This window comes from Sylvia atricapilla, chromosome 2, assembly GCF_009819655.1.
Source record: "Sylvia atricapilla isolate bSylAtr1 chromosome 2, bSylAtr1.pri, whole genome shotgun sequence".
Lineage (NCBI taxonomy): Eukaryota > Metazoa > Chordata > Aves > Passeriformes > Sylviidae > Sylvia > Sylvia atricapilla.
The window spans coordinates 114832394-114850906 of NC_089141.1; the positions used below are offsets into that span (position 1 = coordinate 114832394).

General features: G+C 63.8%; 1 protein-coding gene across 2 annotated transcripts; it reads right to left on the minus strand.

Annotated features, from left to right (window-relative positions):
- Positions 1–417: 417 nt before the first annotated feature.
- PGAP2 (post-GPI attachment to proteins 2) lies at positions 418–18297 on the minus strand. 2 transcript variants are annotated; one of them, XM_066314234.1, is made up of 6 exons: positions 18145–18297; positions 14735–14908; positions 12805–13057; positions 10188–10282; positions 1973–2081; positions 418–1504 (listed from the first exon to the last, which is right to left on the minus strand). In XM_066314234.1, exons 2-6 carry the CDS (start codon positions 14897–14899, stop codon positions 1377–1379), a joined length of 750 nt encoding a protein of 249 aa, XP_066170331.1. In that variant the 5' UTR covers positions 14900–14908; positions 18145–18297; the 3' UTR covers positions 418–1376. The 2 variants fall into 2 exon arrangements, with proteins under 2 accessions (XP_066170331.1, XP_066170330.1); XM_066314233.1 differs by having other exon boundaries at positions 10176–10282; positions 18145–18296.
- Positions 18298–18513: the final 216 nt, after the last annotated feature.

Genomic DNA, 18513 nt, shown 5'->3' on the forward strand with positions numbered 1-18513 from the left:
GCCGGCAGCTGCGGGGTGGGCTCAGTGCCACGCCTCCAGCCCGGCTCCTGGCCACTTCCCAGCCTCGCTGAACCTTCCCGGGCTTCCTCCGGCACCCAGGGGCCACGTCCCACATCACAGCCCCAACAGCCAGCATCCAAAGCCCACACCCCAGCGATCCACACCCTGCACCCCAGTGATCCACACCCTGCAGGGATCTGCATCCTGAGCTCCAGAGGTCACATCTTGCACCCCAGATCCAACATCCAGGATCCACACCCTACATTCCAGCCCCGGTGCGTGGGGTCCATGTCCTGCACCCAATTCCAGCCCCCAGCCTGCCCACGGTGCTGGGCTGGAGCTGCTGGCTGTGCCAGGGCCGTGCCAGGGCCATGCCAGGCTGGGCCAGGTGGAAACGCCGTGGAGTTTGTCGAGAGCTCACAAAAATACTGAGTGCTTTATTTCCACCTCAAAGGCAAGGCGCTGCGGGCAGCGCGTCACGCATGCAGGGACACGATGGAGCCCATGGATGGGGACAGTGACGATGGACACGTGTGGCAGGACCCGCCCGAAGCCAGCCCGGCCCCAGCTCTGCCGGGGCCCCCCAGCTCCCTGCAGGAGGCTGTGCCCAGCCCTGGGATCAGCACTTGGGGACACTGCAGCCTCCATCTGCCATCCAGCCGTGTCCCCTGGCAGCCAGGGCCACACGCTGGAGGCACTGCTGAACCCAGCTCCAGCCCCATGGCACAGGGGAACCCATGGGGACATCTTTGCTGGGGCAAAGTCCTCCAGTGTCAGCACACTCACCCTTCCTCCTCAAACTGGGTTGGAATGGGCACAGCACCCCTGGTGCAGCCTGTGCTGCTGGGGGGCTTCTGGGAAAGGCAGGAGTGAGACGTGGATGCTCCCAGCACCTGCTGTGCCCTGTGTGCTCCCACCCTGCTCCAGGCAGTCCCTGCACAGCCCAGCACCTCCCTGCTCCCCTCCCCAGAACTCAGGCACAGATGGGCCAGGACCCTGCCCAGCCCAGCGGGACACCAGCGCCTGAAGCCACCCCAAAAGGCCACCAGCCCTTCTTGAGGACTTGCCCCAAGACCCCCCGGCCAAGAAAGGACAGGGCAGGGGTGGACCCCCGTGCCCCAATACCAGGAGCAGCATCCTGCTCTCCCTAAAGCCTTCTCCAAAGCAGCAGGTCCCTGCTCCTCCTCTGCCCTGCCCTCCTGGTGCTGGCAGGGAGCCAGGCCAGGGAAGAGGCCGCAGCTCCCCTGGACCAGAGCTGCAGCTGCAGTAGGGACAGACACTCTCGGGCTCTGGGGATGATCCTGGCAGCAGCAGCTCCACAGCAAACAGCCCGGCCCTGGCAGGACAGGGAAGGGGAGCCCCAGCAGAGGGGCTGGCTAGAAGTGCTTGTCCTCCAGCAGCGAGCTCACCACCAGCTCCTTGTTGCCAAAGTCCAGAAGGCAGTCATTGGGAAGGCCATGTGGAGAGGACAACCAGGTACTCAGGAAGGCAAAGACAGTGTACACTGGGGGAGGAAACACAGCAGGTGAGGGGCACCCACAGCCGCATCTGCCCTGGGAGCTGGGGGGGTTCTCTGGGCAACCTGTTTGGGGCAGCAGAGCAGGGGCTGGGGGCTTGACCCTCACCAGGGAAGAAGCGTGGCTGGGCACCTGGAGCTTCCCTGGGTGGGATTTGGAAGGCAAGGTGTCACATCAGGAGGATGTCAGACATCAGGAAGAATTTTTGGACATCAGAAGGAATTCTTTCACAGAAGGGTGGCCAGGGATTGGCAGGGGCTGCCCAGGGAGGTTTGGAGTGCCCATCCCTGGAGGTGTCCAAGGAAGGGCTAGAGGTGGCACTCAGTGTTCTGGGCTGGGTGACTTTGGGCACAGCAGGGATTTGCTGATCCCAGGGATCTCTTCCAACCTTAATGATCCTGTGATTCAGTGACCACCCAGCCCCCTCCCCACAGGCCCCCAGGCAGCCCCCTCACCTCCAGGGCCGCAGTACCAGTTGTGGTGGAAGTAAACACACACGGCGAACGCAAACGTGATGAAGGTGAAGAAGAAGAGCAGCTGCTTCCACTTGTATGACTTGCGCTCCTGGAAGAGGCCAAGGGCTGTGTGATGCCAGAGCAGCCTCCCCGTCCCATCCCGTCCCATCCCATCCCATCCCATCCCATCCCATCCCATCCCATCCCATCCCATCCCATCCCAGGGAAGCTCTGTCCTGGCCCCACACAGCCCTGGGGGTCTCCACACCCTGGTTCCTCATGCTGAGCCCCCCAGGCCAGGCCCAGGGGTGGCCCAGGGGCACACAGGGGTGGCCCAGGGGCACACGGGGCTCACACCTACATGGAGATAAAAGGAGTGAGGGAACCACAGGGTCCCAGCAAATACAGGCCTCTGGCACTGGGGTGCTCAGGGGACTCCTCGAGGACGGGCCAAGGCTCTACCAGAGGCAGATTCCCCTGCCCACGTGGCTGCAGGTGGCCCCAGGGCACGGGGAATTCACCAGGTGCTGCACCCCCTCACCCACAACAGCAGCAGGGAGGAGGAAACCACATGAAGGGGTGGCAGCCGGGGCGGTGCTGAGCTGGAGAACTCACGCAGCACGTCCTGGCCCTGGAGGGGCCCCATCCTGCCCCTGCACCACCTCTGATGGGGCAGAACAGAGCATGGGCATGCTGCCAGCAGCCCCACACCCCCAGCTCACTGCCTCTGTGACACCCCAGGGGCCAGGCCTGTCCCCTGTGATAGGCTCCCCCGACCCACTGCCCAGCACCCCAAAGCTGGGGGCTGTGGGTGCAGTGACCCCCGGCAGCCACAGCAGGTTCCAGGTCCCTTCCTCTATTTCTGCCATCACGCTGATGGGAGAGTCATGGATAAAAATCCTACAGCCCAGGGGGCAGAGGAAGCCCAAGCCATGTCTGGAGCCCAAGGAAGGTGCAGGGGGGCTGCAAGGGGGGTCAGCCCCACAGAACGGGCTGGGGATGCCACAGACAGCCCAGGCTGTTACAGGTGGGAGGGGAATTTCCCCCCGGCCTGACGCTTCACGTGAGACAAAGATTCCATTGAGGGAGTGCTGATAACAAGGAAAATGTAAATTGCCCCATCACACTTTCCATTACCCCCGGAACGCGTGCCAGGGGCTCGGCCAGGGAGGAAAACCCAGAGAGGAGGACAAGGACAGAGTCACGGGCGCTTCGCCATGTGGGGACACGCGGGTGACACCACCTCCAGCCCACGGGGCCTGGGCCGGCCCTTCCTGCTGGCACTGACAGTCCCCGTCACCGGCAGCAGCTCAGCCCAGCCAGGGCTGTGAGGAGCAGCCCGGGAGTGGCAGAGCCCCGAGTTTCACACCGGAAAAGCGGCTCGGAACAGGCGCTGCCACGGCGCTGCCACCGCGCTCCCACGGCAAACGGCTGTGCTGAGCCCCGGCACGGCCCCGCCGCACCCACACAGCCCTGCCGGGGCCCCCGGGGACCTGCCGGGGCCACCAGGGCCCTGCCGGGGCCACCGGGGCCCCGCCACGGCCACCAGGGCCCTGCCACAGCCACCAGGGCCCTGCCACAGCCACCAGGGCCCCGCCACGGCCACCAGGGCCCCGCCACGGCCACCGAGGACCTGCCGGGGCCACCAGGGCCACCAAGGCCCTGCCACGGCCACCAGGGATCTGCCAGGGCCATCAGGGCCACCAGGGCCCCATCACGGCCACCAGGGACCTGCCGGGGCCATCAGGGCCACCAAGGCCCTGCCATGGCCACCGAGGACCTGCTGGGGCCACCAGGGCCACCAGGGCCCTGCCATGGCCACCAGGGACCTGCCGGGGCCACCAGGGCCCTGCCACGGCCACCAGGGACCTGCCGGGGCCACCAGGGCCACCAGGGCCCTGCCACGGCCACCAGGGACCTGCCGGGGCCATCAGGCAGCGGCTCCTCCCAGGAGCACTGGGGCAGAGAACAGCTCGGGTCATCCAGTCCCAAGGCCCTTGTCCTGCTGCAGGACCCTGAGATGGCCCTGGAGGAGCCAGCCCGGGCTCACCACAGTGACCCTGCACCTCTGCGTGCCCCCTGAGCTCCCAGTCTGGGCCAGGGATTATCACACCGGTAATTAGGTGTTAATCCCGAATGCCAGGGCACGGCTGGCTCAGCCCAGTGCCAGGAAATCACAGGGCAGGGTTCCCCGGGGGTGGCAGGTGGTGACATGCCAGGATGCAGAGCGGAGCCCCCTGGAAGGTGGGAAGGGCCCTGCAGGAGCAGGGGCAGGACGCCCGGGCACAGTGGGACGTGGGTGCTGCAGTGGTGCCATGCCCTGCTGCAGGAGGAAGGGACAGGGCCAGCCCACACCTGGGCAGCACGGTGGGAGCTCCAGGAGCTGCTGGATGCAGAGGAGCTGCCCACCCCCTCACTGGTGTGGGCTGGACCCACTGCCCTGCTCAGGGCTCAGGCAGTGCCAGGCACTGCCCCTGCTTCCCATGGCCCCAGCTTGGTGGGGATCCCCCACCCAGGGACATCCCAGGGAGCCAGAGGGTAGCCAGAGGAGAGCACCAAGATTAGAGGGATTGTGAGGGAAAGATTGGGAGAATTGGGATAGCTTGGCCTGGACAGGATGAGGAACCCCCAGGTCAGAGCCCTGGAGGACGAGCTGGCAGCTCCAAGCAGCCTGGCAGGAAGCCACCAAACTGTCTGTCTGCGAGGAAAAAGGGGGGTCAGAAAACCCCAAGGACAAGCTGAGCTGGTGCCAGGCTCCCCTGTGGCCCGGCTGGGGCTGGCCACAGCTGTGGCTGCCAACTTCCTCCTGGCAAGACAGAGCGGGGCACCCACAGCCCCTGCCAGCCCCCCGTGTCACACAGCCCTGGGCGGCTGCACGTGAGTCTGGCCCAGAAAACCACAGGGAATTATATTTGGTGCCCAGCTGGTGGCTGGAGCTGAGCACATTCCCGGGCACACCAAGGTGAGTCAGGAGCAGGAGGCAGGACAATGGGTGCAGGAGAGAGGCCTGCAGCACCCAGCCCGGGGGCACGCTCTGGGGGCTGCTCCCAGCCCACCCCATGGCACTGGAGGGCTCCTTCCCCACCCTGGGGGAGCCCCAAGCCCTGCAAATGCAGCTCTGAGGGCTCAGGGGTGGCTGCTGTGAGCAACCAGCACAGGAGCCTCCTGCTTCTTCCACTGCCTCCAGGGAGGAAGAGGACGGTGCTCACCCCGCAGTTCCTGATGGGGACAGGGATGGCAGTCACCTTAACTCAAATAGCAACAGCAGGGACCACCCAAGCACTGCTTCTGCTCATCGTTCCTTTCTGGGGGACAAGTGGCACCTGCAGAGCTCTGTGTCACACATCAGTCCCAGCTCCCCTCAAGGGTTTCCGGGTCCGAGCTGAGAGCCCGGAGCCAAAGGGCCCCGCAGAGAGCTCAGCTATTTATAGAGGGCTTGTGTGAGCCCCAGCAGCGCTCCCCGGGGCCGCGGGGAGCTGGGGGGAAAACCACGCGTGGTCACCAAGGCGCTCGTGGTCCCTGCTGCTCACACGGCACTGCCACAGCAGGGGACAGCTCAGCCACCCCCAGATCAGCTGGGCCCAGGGGACAGAGGGGGCTGTGCCCCAGAGCCTCCTGTGCCTTTGCAGTGGCTGCTGCAGCCTGGGCTGGGCTCAGCCCGTGTGCCCTGCGGGTGCTGGGGCAGTGGGACATTGTGGGACAGAGCCCAGGGGCTGGTGACAGAGCAGGACCCAGCTCCACTGGCCACAGCATGAACTGGAAGTGACCTCACAGCCCATCCAGTGCCACCCGTGCCATGGCAGGGCCACCTCCCACTGTCCCAGGGGCCTCCAAGCCCCAGTGTCCAGCCTGGCCTTGGGCACTGCCAGGGATCCAGGGGCAGCCACAGCTGCTCTGGGCACCCTGTGCCAGCCCTGCCCACCCTGCCAGGGAACAATCCTGCCCCAGATCCCATCCAGCCCTGCCCTGGGCACTGGGAAGCCATTCCCTGGCTCCTGTCCCTGCAGCCCTTGTTCCCCAGTCCCTCTGCAGCTCTCCTGGAGCCCCTTCAGGCCCTGCAGGGCTCTGAGCTCTCCCTGGAGCTTCTCCTCTCCGGGTGAGCACCCCCAGCTCTCCCAGCCGGCTCCAGGGGTTCCAGCACTGGAGCAGCTCACCCTGGCCTCCTCTGATGGGCTGAGCCAGCAGCCTGGTGGCCACACATGCACACAACTGGTGTCTGCTGGTGCCACCAACCTGAGCTGGCAGGAGGGAACTGTGCTTGCAAACAAGAAGTGAAACGGCTCTGCCCCACTGCCCAGCTCTGTGCCTCAGGGCTGGGGGGAAGGAGGGTTTTAAGGGCGAGCAGCCAGCCAGGAAGAACAGAGCTGCCAGTCCAGGTGGGCACTGCCATGCACCAAGCACAGGGTGCAGGGATCAGCCACAGCTGAAAGCTCCCAGGCTCCATTCCCTTTTCCACAGAATCTCTCTCCTCTGCTTTGCCCCTTCCCCTCCTTTCTCTCTCTGCTTTCTCTTTTCTCCCCTGCTGCAGAGCTTTATTTTCCTATCTCTCAGCATTTGCCACCTCGTAACTGGAAACCGCCCTGTACTTCCCCATTACAAACCAGTTCCTGCGCACCCTTCCTGCCTCGCAGTAAGCAGTTGCAACAGGAGCCCCGCCGGACGAGCAGCTTTTGCAAAACCAATTCCTGTCCCTCCTACTCGCCGACCCTGGGGAGCCTCAGCAGTGCTAAAAGGGGTGCAAGCCACGGGTTGGGAAGGCACAGCCCCCTGTTCCCTCCTCCAGACAGACCAGCTCTTCCAGCCACCCACACCGTGGAGATGGTCTCAGGTTCAGCTGAGGAGGGAAGGATGGAACACCGAGGGACCAGAGCCATCCTCACCTGTCCCCTCCTGCCATCGCAGCCCCAGGGTGGGGGCAGCGCATGTGAACAAAGCCACCACAAGGGACACAAACGGAGCCAGGTCTGTCCCCAGGGTGCCGTGATGCACACAGAGGATCAGCTGTGCCCTGGCCCTAAACCAGCCCCAGGAGCGTGGCGACCAGCTCACTGGCACTGCCCAAGCCCTTGGATGTGACAGTGGCACCGCCCATGTCCTGCTGTCCCACCCTGCCGAGCCAAGCAAAGCCGCGGGTGTCGCAGGAACTCTGCCAAGCCTGCCAGGGGCCACCCTCCGTGAGCAGAGGGCTTGGAGCCCGAGGGATCCAGGCAGAGAGTGGGACAGGTCCCAGGAGACCGCGTTGGGCCCGGGGATCCGTGGGAACCATCGGCGGCAGGAGCCCAGCGCGCATCACCGGGCAGGGGACACTGCAGAGTGAGCAGTGTCCCTTAGCCAAAGGCGACGCCTGGTGGTGTGACAACACTGTGCCCTCTTCACACCCGGCACAGCCCGCCCGGGGAGCTGCGTCACCCCGCCAGCGCCTTCCTCCTCCTCCTCCTCCTCAGCCTCGTGCCCTGGGTGACAGCTCCGTCCTGCGGCCCGCACGAACTGGCGGGGACACCGGAGCGGGCCCAGGGACACCGCACTCCCGGTGGCTCAGGTCAGGGTTGGCCATGGAGGGCTCCTGTCCCCTTGGGGGAAAGCCCCAGCGCTGGGGGGACCACGCCGCCCCGAGGGCAGCTCCCCTCCATCAGCAGGGCTGTTCCAGGGCGGGAGCGGGAAGCAGGGGGTGGCACTGTGCCAGGCGGTGACATGCTCAGCCAAGGTTGTCACCATGCTCCTTTCCCCCCAGGGATGTGCAGATTCCTCCAGTCCTCGGGTAGAGTCACAGAACCAATGAGGCTGAAAAATCCCCTCGAGAGCACTGCGTCCAAGCTGGCTCCCCCAGCAGTGCCGAGGCGACCACGACCCATGATCCCAAGTGTCACATCCACACAGCTGTGAAATCCCTCCAGGGATGTGACTCCAGCCCTGCCCTGGGCAGTTGTGCCAGGGCCTGCACAGCCCTACCTAAGAAGGAATTTTCCCAATATCCAATGTAAAGCTCCCCTGGGCCAGCCTGAGGCATTTCCTCTCCTCCTGTCCCTGTGCCATGGGAGCAGATCCCGACTCTGCCGGCTGTCCCCTCCTGGCAGGGACTTGTGCAGAGCCACCAGGTCCCCCCTGAGCCTCCTTTTCTCCAGGCTGAACCTCTTCAGCCCCTTCCCCAGCTCCATTCCCCTCTCTGGACATGCTCCAGCCCCTCAAACCCTCTCTTTCCCCTCAGGGGCTCAGCCCAAAGCTGAGCCCAGGATTTGGGATGCCTCACCCCTGCCCGTTCAGGGGAGATGAACCAGCCCCAGTGGGTGACGTGGAAAGGGAGGAGATCCAGGGCCTTGGAGGGCTCACCCAGAAAAAAGACAAGCCAAAACAATATGGACAGAAAATAAGGAAGCCGTGGGAAAGCTGCCAGGAATGACTGCGAGCTATTCCCATATCACCAGAGAGAAACAATCACTTCCCAGTGAGCGAGGGGAATCTCAGCATCTCCACGAGCCCCTTTCCTAAGGGAGTCTTACAGCCAAACAACTGCTGGAAGCTTCTTTTGCAGGTCTCTGGAGTAAGGCAGCAGGGACAGGCGCGGTGAATTGGCGGAAGGGGAGGATAAACAGCGGTGATGGAGCAGGAGCTGCTCTGGGACTGCAGAGCTGGGCCCCCAGCACTCATCCTGCTGGGACACGCGGCCAGGCACAGCACCCCGCCCTGCAGCCCTGCTCCACTGTCCCCTGGGAGAGGCTTGAACAGCCCCCGGCAGCCTCCCAGCCCTGGGACAACAGGCACACACCCTCCCAAGGGCTCTGCCTCTGCAAAACGGCCCCTTCCTGGGCCGCACAGCCCCGGGACCCCTCCCATTACAACGGGACCACACGATGGGCTGGCCTGGGATCAGCTGGGAGAAACAGCCCAAAGGGGAAAGGACAGAGACATCCAGGGAGCCCAGATCCACAGGTGACACCCCAGGTGCAGGAGCCACATGGGAACAGAGGCAGGTCCCACACAGCCTCAAACCTGGATGTCCTGTCCTGCCTGTGGCTGTCATTGCCCACAATCCAGGACAAACCTGGATGTCCTGCCCACCTTCCCCATAACCCAGGACAAACCTGGATGTCCTGTCCTGCCTATGGCTGTCAGTGCCAACAACTCAGGACAAACCTGGGTATCCTGCCCACCTGCCCCATAACCCAGGACAAACCTGGATGATCTGTCCTGCCTGTGGCTGTCAGTCCCAACAGCTCAGGACAAACCTGGATGTCCTGCCCACCTGCCCCATAACCCAGGACAAACCTGGATGTCCTGCCCTGCCTGTGGCTGTCAGTCCCAACAGCTCAGGACAAACCTGGATGTCCTGCCCACCTGCCCCATAACCCAGGACAAACCTGGATGTCCTGCCCACAGCCCAGGACTCAGAGCACAGACCAGCACAGCACAGAAGCTGCATCCAGGCAGTGGGGCCAGGAGCCCCTGGCTGGATCCTCCACCAAACCTGCTGCCTGCCCAGCCAGTCCCTGCACCCCCGACCCCTCCCCAGAAAAAAAAGCCAGAGCCAGCCTGCTCCACAGAGTCATTCTGGAGCAAAGGGAGAGCAATTCCTGCTGCCTGCTGCTCCCAGCTTGCAGGATCAGCAATTCCCAGCACAGGGAAGCCAACTTCAGCTTAGAAACAGGCATGGAGAAGGATGAGCAATCCCAGTCCACAGGGATGCCAACAGTGGTTTCCAGTATGATCTCTCCATGAAAACTTAATCAGACACTAGGAGGAAATCCTTCCCTGGCACAGGGTACCCAGAGCAGCTGTGGCTGCCCCTGGATCCCTGGCAGTGCCCAAGGCCAGGCTGGACACTGGGGCTTGGAGCAGCCTGGGACAGTGGAAGGTGTCCCTGCCCATGGAAGGGGGTGGAACTGGACAGGTTTAAGGTCCCTTCTCAACCAAAACCATTCTGTGATTCAATGATAAAACCAGAAAACAGGAAATGAAATGCTTCCTTCCCACTTCACTTTGGTAAATAATGGATTTTGGTGACTTCTGTTTCACTTGCTGCTGTTGGCTCCTTAGCACCTTCTCAGGATTATTTCACAAGCAAGGACAAGCCAACAGCCCTTCAGTGCCAACCCAGAGCCCCCTGCCAACTCCCAGCATGGCCCCAGAGCCCTGTCCCAGTCCTGGCACAGCCCCAGAGCCCCCTCCCAGCTCCCAGCACAGAGAGAAGAAAGGAAAGTGTCTGTACCTCGGGACTTACTGTGTGTTTCTTAGTCATTCTCCAGAGGATGCAGGTGAGCAGCATGTGGCCCAGGGCCGACGTGATGAACACGATGAAGGCATTTTCGTGGATTGCTGGATTTACAAACAACAGGTTTCCTGCTCAATCCAAGCCAGGAGCACAAGGGGAACATGGGACAGGGTTTGAGAGGGGTTTGTGCTCTGCTGGGAGCAGAGCAGACTCAGTGGGGTCTTTGCAGAAGACAGGCACAGCATAACTCCATAACCTGTTCTTGCTGCCTCAGGGCCCCTTGGAAAGGGATAAAAGTGCCAGGAAGGTGTTTATGTACCCTGGGACCATCACTTCACAGAGCTGTAAACCCAGGGATCCTTGGGAGCAGCTCAGCATTGCCACACTGGGAAGGGGGTGCGCAGAATGAGCCAGTCCAAAACCCAGGAAAGTCATCTTCTGGCCCCCTGTGTTACCTACCTGCCCATCAGAGCCTCATCTGCAGCACTGAGGTTGCCCCACGCATACGTGGACCAGCCCAGTACAGGATCAGGCTGGGGAAACAGCTGGAGCAAGGCTGAGCCAGAGGTGCTCCCGAGGCCCCTAACTCCACACAACACCTCAGGTGAGACATTTTCACAAGAGCTGCTCTGAAAAGAATTGCTCAGCCCCTTCTCCAGAAAACTGAACTCGGGCTGAATTCCTAACCACCTGAACACCAGGAATGACCACCCTGACTGCCTGTCATGCCAGGGGCAGGGAGCACACAAGGAGTGAGGCACCAGCAGGTGGAGAGGTCAGAGCAGGGTGTCCTGCAGGGATGATTAACGTGAGCACGGCAGCTCAGGGCTGGAACTTTCCCCAGAGCTGGGATTAGTCTGGGATGAGGATCCCAGCAAGTGGGTCAGCTCCGGCTGCTGGGGCAGCTCTGCTCAGTCACACCTCGGGCTCCTCTCCCAGGGCTCCCCTCGGGGTCAGCCCAGAGCCTGCAGTGAGGGGACACTGCCACGAGAGGGGCAGGGACACCTTGCCATGGGGACAGGGAATGCTGGCAGGAGACAGGGAGGGTGAGCTGGGCAGGGACAGGTCCCACACCACTGACCTCCAGCAGCAGGAGGTTCCTGTCCTGCCATCCCAGTACTGGGCTCCACCACAGACCATCCTCACCCCAAAGGCTGGGGAAGATCCTGGGACACAGATCACAGCACCACAGCCCTGAATCCCAGAACAGTGTGGGTTGGGAGGGACCTTAAAAACCTTTTCATCCCACCCCTGCACGGCAGGGCCACCTCCCACTGTCCCAGGGGCTCCAAGCCCCAGTGTCCAGCCTGGCCTTGGGCACTGCCAGGGATCCAGGGGCAGCCACAGCTGCTCTGGGCACCCTGTGCCAGCCCTGCCCACCCTGCCAGGGAACAATTCCTGCCCCAGAGCCCATCCAGCCCTGCCCTGGGCACTGGGAAGCCATTCCCCTTGTGCTGGCTTCATTCTTTGAACAAGTTTCTCTCCAGATCACAGCTGGACACAATATCCATCATCATCATCCTGCTGTGCAGGGAAAGCCAACACGTCTGCCCTGCTGATATATCCCAGCACGGGGTTTGTTCCCTCTGCAGCAGCACCACCTTGCTGCCTCCTGCACTTCTGCAGTTAATCCCTGGTGCCTCCAGATCTTAGGATGAAACAGCAGCTGCACATCAGCACTGGCACTTCTGCTCTTCTGAGATGAGACCACGTGGGGGAAGAGAATTTCCCAGCCTGTCGTGGCCAGGTTTTGGACATGTGGATTTAACCTGAAAAGTTCTGCTTCTGTTTCCAGGAGCTGTTAGAGGGCTGGAGCCCCACTGCTCTGGAGCCAGGCTGGGAGAGCTGGGGGTGCTCCATGGAGAGGAGAGGCTCCAGGGAGAGCTCAGAGCCCTGCCAGGGCCTGAAGGGGCTCCAGGAGAGCTGCAGAGGGACTGGGGACAAGGGCTGCAGGGACAGGAGCCAGGGAATGGCTTCCCAGTGCCCAGGGCAGGGCTGGCTGGGCTCTGGGGCAGGAATTGTTCCCTGGCAGGGTGGGCAGGGCTGGCACAGGGTGCCCAGAGCAGCTGTGGCTGCCCCTGGATCCCTGGCAGTGCCCAAGGCCAGGCTGGACACTTGGAGCACCTGGGACAGTGGGAGGTGTCCCTGCCATGGCAGGGGTGGCGCTGGGTGGGCTGTGGTCCCTTCCCAATCCAAACCAGTCTGGCATTCTGTGATGCCATAAAATTTTCTCTAGAAATTCATGAGGAGGGTACGGGAAGGCAGCTGGAGCAGATCCAGCCCAGAGCCCAGCCCAGCTGCAGGATGGAGGGGAAGCAGGATGAGCTCAGACCCACCTGGCTCCCCTGTCCTCACCCCTGGAGCAGGGCCTCAGCGCACAGGAGCACCAAGTGCAAGGCCTGGTCCAGGCTCCATCCCCAGCCTGAACCCACGGCCTCACCCAAGTATCTGCAACCAAGAACGGTGGGAAGAGCACGGCCATTTGTATGTTATGCACATCATCCCTGTACACCACTAACTTCAATGGAACCTCAGGGGCAACCCCAGAGGTGCCTCACTGCACAGCAGTGTCCCAAGGAGAGGCTCAGCAGGGCAGGGCCCAGGCGGGGCGGGAGGCGACACCTACCATAGTTTTCGGTGGAGGACACGTAGGTGAGGATGAGGAGGGCGAAGTTCTCGAGCAGGTTGAGCAGCAGGGTGAGGTGGCAGAGGCGCAGGTAGCGGGGGTGTGGGCAGTGGCAGCTCTGGTAGTGGTTCCAGTAGGCCAGGGCCACCAGCAGGCGCGGGGCCGAGTGCAGGCCGATGCACAGGCGCCACACGTAGCGCTGCGGGGTCTCGCCGCCGATGGCCGCGCTGATGGACGGCAGGTAGTTGGGCACCTGTGGGGACATGTGCTGCTGGGGACAGGCACGGGGCACGGCCCCACTGCCAGCCCCTGAAACTGCCCTTGGCTTTGCCCAGCCTGTCGCAGCCAGGCTTTGGACACATGGATTTAACCTGAAGAACTCTGATGCTGTTTCCGGGAGCTGTTAGAGGGCTGGAGCCCCTCTGGAGCCAGGCTGGGAGAGCTGGGGGTGCTCCCCTGGACAGGAGAGGCTCCAGGGAGAGCTCAGAGCCCTGCCAGGGCCTGAAGGGGCTCCAGGAGAGCTGCAGAGGGACTGGGGACAAGGGCTGCAGGGACAGGAGCCAGGGAATGGCTTCCCAGTGCCCAGGGCAGGGCTGGCTGGGATGTGGGGCAGGAATTGTTCCCTGGCAGGGTGGGCAGGGCTGGCACAGGGTGCCCAGAGCAGCTGTGGCTGCCCCTGGATCCCTGGCAGTGCCCAAGGCCAGGTTGGACACTGGGGCTTGGAGCACCTGGGACAGTGGGAGGTGGCCCTGCCACGGCAGGGGTGGCACTGGGTGGACTCCGAGGTCCCTCCCAGCCCAAATCAGTCTGGGATTCTGCAATAAGGAAATAAGGCTGGAGCAGCACTGTGAACCAGAAGGACCCAGTAAAGCTGAGCCTGGCTGAGCAGGATTGTTTAATAACCTGGAGAGTTTTTTAATTCCAAATGACTTTGTTCCTGTTCCCAAAGCCAGGGGATGTATGGCTGCAGTGCCGCTGCTGCATCCCACAGGGTCATGGATCCCAGAGCCCTGCTGGGGCAGTTCTAGGCTGCTGGGGGCCCTGCCCAGTTACCTGCTCACGTTTTTTGCCTTTACACTCTTAACTGTCCACAGAATCCCAGAATGGTTTCAGTTGGAAAGACCTGAAGGCCCGGGGTCACCTCCCACTGTCCCAGGCTGCTCCAAGCCCCAGTGACCAACCTGGCCTTGGGCACTGCCAGGGATCCAGGGGCAGCCACAGCTGCTCTGGGCACCCTGTGCCAGCCCTGCCCACCCTGCCAGGGAACAATTCCTGCCCCAGATCCCATCCAGCCCTGCCCTCGGGCACTGGGAAGCCATTCCCCCTTTCCTGGCACTCCAGGAGTTCTCCTGCTGGTTCGAGGTGACTCCTGCCCTCCATTCCCAGCTGCTCCTCCAGCAGCCTGAAAGCCCTGGGGAGGAGCCCAGCCTCCCTCATGGAGCTCCAGCCCTCCCTGCCCAGACCCCTGTGGCTCCTCTGGACTCCAGGAGACCTTGGGGCAGCAGCTCTGGACCAACCCCTCCCTAAAATACCTAAAGGTATTTTCCCTTCAGCTTCCCCACCTTTATTCCTCACTGCAGTAACCCCCAGCATGCCCAGCCCAGACACCAGACTCCTGCCTTCAGTCCCAGCACAGAGCCAAACCTGCTGCTGCCAGTCCTGAGGCAGCACAAGGACAGTGAAACAATGCAGCTTGCTCTGGATTCTGTAACACTTCTGGTGAGAAAGCCCAAGAGAGGAGCCCAGAAGGAGACAGGAGAGAGGAATCCAGAAGGTGACTAGGAGCCCAAGAGGAGAAGGGAGCCCAGAAGGAGGCAGAGGAGGCCAGGAGAGGAGGGAGAAGAGCCCAGGAGGAGGGAGAGGAGCCCACAAGGACCCAGAGCTCTGTCACCCCTCAGGAACACGGGTTTTCCCCACGGGAGTCTCTCACCCCACAGTGCGTCGCAGTCGTCTCTCGGAAGTTGAAGAGCAGAGACCAGATCACACAGAAGAGGAAGCCAAAGAGGGGGCAGAACACAGTCCCCAGGGCCAGCGTGGTGAAACGCAGCCGGAACAGGATCCCGTCCCGATCCAGCGGCAGCGGGACCTGCAGCATCTTGGAAACCTGGGAACAAACAAACACACCTCTGGCTGGGGGGCTGTGTCCTGCTCTGGGCAGGATGACAATCTGGGGACCAGCCACAGGCTGGGCTCCATGACCCTGGGGGCCTTTTTTGAGACTCAGGGATTCCGGCATTCTGTGCAGCACCACACAGCCCTGGGCAGGGATGGACACACAGCTCAGCCCCAAAGACACACGGCTCAGCCCCACAGACACACGGCTCAGCCCCACAGCGTGCGTGACCCCACAGACACACAGCTCAGCCCCACACAGACACATGGCTCAGCCCCAGAGACACACAGCTCAGCCCCACAGACACACAGCTCAGCCCCACAGCCTGTGTGACCCCACAGACACACAGCCCAGCCCCACACAGACACACAGCTCAGCCCCACAGCCTGTGTGACCCCACAGACACACAGCTCAGCCCCACAGCCACATGGCTCAGCCCCACAGCCTGTGTGACCCCACAGACACACAGCTCAGCCCCACAGACACACAGCTCAGCCCCACAGCCTGTGTGACCCCACAGACACACAGCTCAGCTCCACACAGACACACAGCTCAGCCCCACAGCCTGTGTGACCCCACAGACACACAGCTCAGCTCCACACAGACACACAGCTCAGCCCCACAGCCTGTGTGACCCCACAGACACACAGCTCAGCCCCACAGCCTGTGTGACCCCACAGACACACAGCTCAGCTCCACACAGACACACAGCTCAGCCCCACAGCCTGTGTGACCCCACAGACACACAGCTCAGCTCCACACAGACACACAGCTCAGCCCCACAGCCTGTGTGACCCCACAGACACACAGCCCAGCCCCACACAGACACACAGCTCAGCCCCACAGCCTGTGTGACCCCACAGACACACAGCTCAGCCCCACACAGACACACAGCTCAGCCCCACAGCCTGTGTGACCCCACAGACACACAGCTCAGCCCCACAGCGTGTGTGACCCCACAGACACACAGCTCAGCTCCACACAGACACACAGCTCAGCCCCACAGCCTGTGTGACCCCACAGACACACAGCTCAGCCCCACAGACACACAGCTCAGCCCCACAGCCTGTGTCACCCCACAGACACACAGCTCAGCCCCACAGCGTGTGTGACCCCACAGACACACAGCTCAGCCCCACAGCGTGTGTGACCCCACAGACACACAGCTCAGCCCCACAGCGTGTGTGACCCCACAGACACACAGCTCAGCCCCATACAGACACAGGGCTCAGCCCCACACCCCGTGTGCCCCCACACCCCCAGGATGGGCAGCACGGACAGACAGCTAAAAAACCCCATTGAACCTTGAGACTCACGGACAAGAGGGAGCAGAGGCAGAGCAGGGCCGCTCCCTGCAGCCCTCCAGAGGGATCTGGCAGGAAGGGCACGTGAACCCTGTCCCGTGGGATCCATCCAGACCATTCCCTGTGCTCGGGACAGCGCTGACACAGCCGGCCCACCACGGCTGTCGGTCCTGCCGGGAGCCACGGCTGCCCCGGCACAGCCCGGCCCGGCACTGCCCGGCTCCTCAGCCCGGCTCCTCAGCCCGGCCCGGCACAGCCCGGCACAGCCCGGCCCGGCACAGCCCGGCACAGCCCGGCTCCTCAGCCCGGCTCCTCAGCCCGGCACAGCCCGGCTCCTCAGCCCGGCCCGGCACAGCCCGGCTCCTCAGCCCGGCTCCTCAGCCCGGCTCCTCAGCCCGGCACAGCCCGGCTCCTCAGCCCGGCACAGCCCGGCTCCTCAGCCCGGCACAGCCCGGCTCCTCAGCCCGGCCCGGCACAGCCCGGCTCCTCAGCCCGGCCCGGCACAGCCCGGCTCCTCAGCCCGGCCCGGCACAGCCCGGCTCCTCAGCCCGGCTCCTCAGCCCGGCACAGCCCGGCTCCTCAGCCCGGCCCGGCACAGCCCGGCTCCTCAGCCCGGCCCGGCACAGCCCGGCCTCCCAGCCCGGCTCCTCAGCCCGGCCCGGCACAGCCCGGCTCCTCAGCCCGGCCCGGCACAGCCCGGCTCCTCAGCCCGGCCCGGCACAGCCCGGCTCCTCAGCCCGGCCCGGCACAGCCCGGCTCCTCAGCCCGGCTCCTCAGCCCGGCACAGCCCGGCTCCTCAGCCCGGCTCCTCAGCCCGGCCCGGCACAGCCCGGCCTCCCAGCCCCCGGCCCCGCACGGGCAGCACTGCCTGCAGCTGCCCACCAGGGATTGAGGGGGGATTGTAGGGCCAGGCTCTGCCCCCAGAGGGTTCAGGCACTGCCCAGGCTCCCCAGGGAATGGGCACTGCCAGAGCTCCAGGAGCCTTTGGACACCCAGGGATGGGGATTGTTGGGGCTCTGGATCAGTGATCCCTGTGGGTCCCGGCAGCTCAGGATAAGACTCCATGCAGGCTGCAGGATCAGGGCAGCACAAGCCGCAGAAAACAACGCCGCCGGCTCTGGTCAGGCCGGGACGGACACCTCTGGAGCCGGGCAGACACCCAGCACAGGGCTCCCCTCCGCCCCAAGGGACCAGGCTGGGATGGACCCCACCTCAGCACCGTCCGGCTGCGGGACAAATCCGATTTATGGACAATCCCTGAGCCATCTGGGCAGTGCCCCCAGGGCAGCACGGCCACTTTGTGCCAGCACCAAACGCCCCCCACAATGGGGGCCCTAGCCCCGGTGAAGGGACAGACCCCAACCACCGAGCGGCCACAGAAAGCAGAGCTCATCCAGGCTGAGGGGAGAGAGGGAATCGTTGGAGGATAGAAGCAAAGAGGAAGGGAAGCTCCAAAGGGCCGGCACTGGCTGTGCACGGGGGTCCCCGACCGGCCCAGGCTCCTCTCCCCGGGACATGGAGCCCCCAAACCCCGACCCTCCCTCGGGGGGCTCGGCCACAGCTCCCTGTGCCGAGGGTCCCACAGCAGGAGCGCCGCAGCCTCTGCCCTCCCTCCCGGCAAAGAGAGCAAATAAAAGGCAAATATTTTCTATCACGTGTTGAATGGCCCCGACCTGTCTCCTGCAGGAGAGGGGCTGCAGCACCCCGAGACCTGCCCCGGGTACCCCACACCCCCCTGGAGACCCCTCCTGGGGCACCCCCCGTTCTCCTGAGCTCCCCGCAGGTGCCCCCTGTCCCAGGGCGCCCAGGCTCTGGCGGTGAGTGACCCCTGGGGACACCTCACATCCTCCAGGGATCCTCCCTGGGAACCCCTCCCCAAAACCCGCGTGTCCCACGGTGCCGGACCCCCGACACCCCGCTCACCGCTCAGCCCCCGTCGCGCCGCTCCATGTCCCGGCCTGGCAGCCCCACCACGCCTCCTCCGCCTTTTCCGCCTCCTCCTCTTCCTCCCTTTCTTCCACCTCTTCCTCTTCTTCCCCCGCCTCCCAACCCCGCTGCGGCCCCTTTAAGAGGCGGGGCCAGCTCCAGCGCGCCGCCACACACGATTGGTCGTCGCGGTAGAAGCCGCGCCCCCTCAAACGCCCCGGATGTAGGGGCGGCGCCGCGACACGGGCCGTTCTGGACCCTTCCGCGGCGCCAAGCCCCGCCCCCTTCTCGGCCCGTCCGGCCAATGGGCGCTTGGTGTGCGGCGCCCCTTCGCCCAATCGGAGTTGAGCTCAGGGCGAGGGCGAG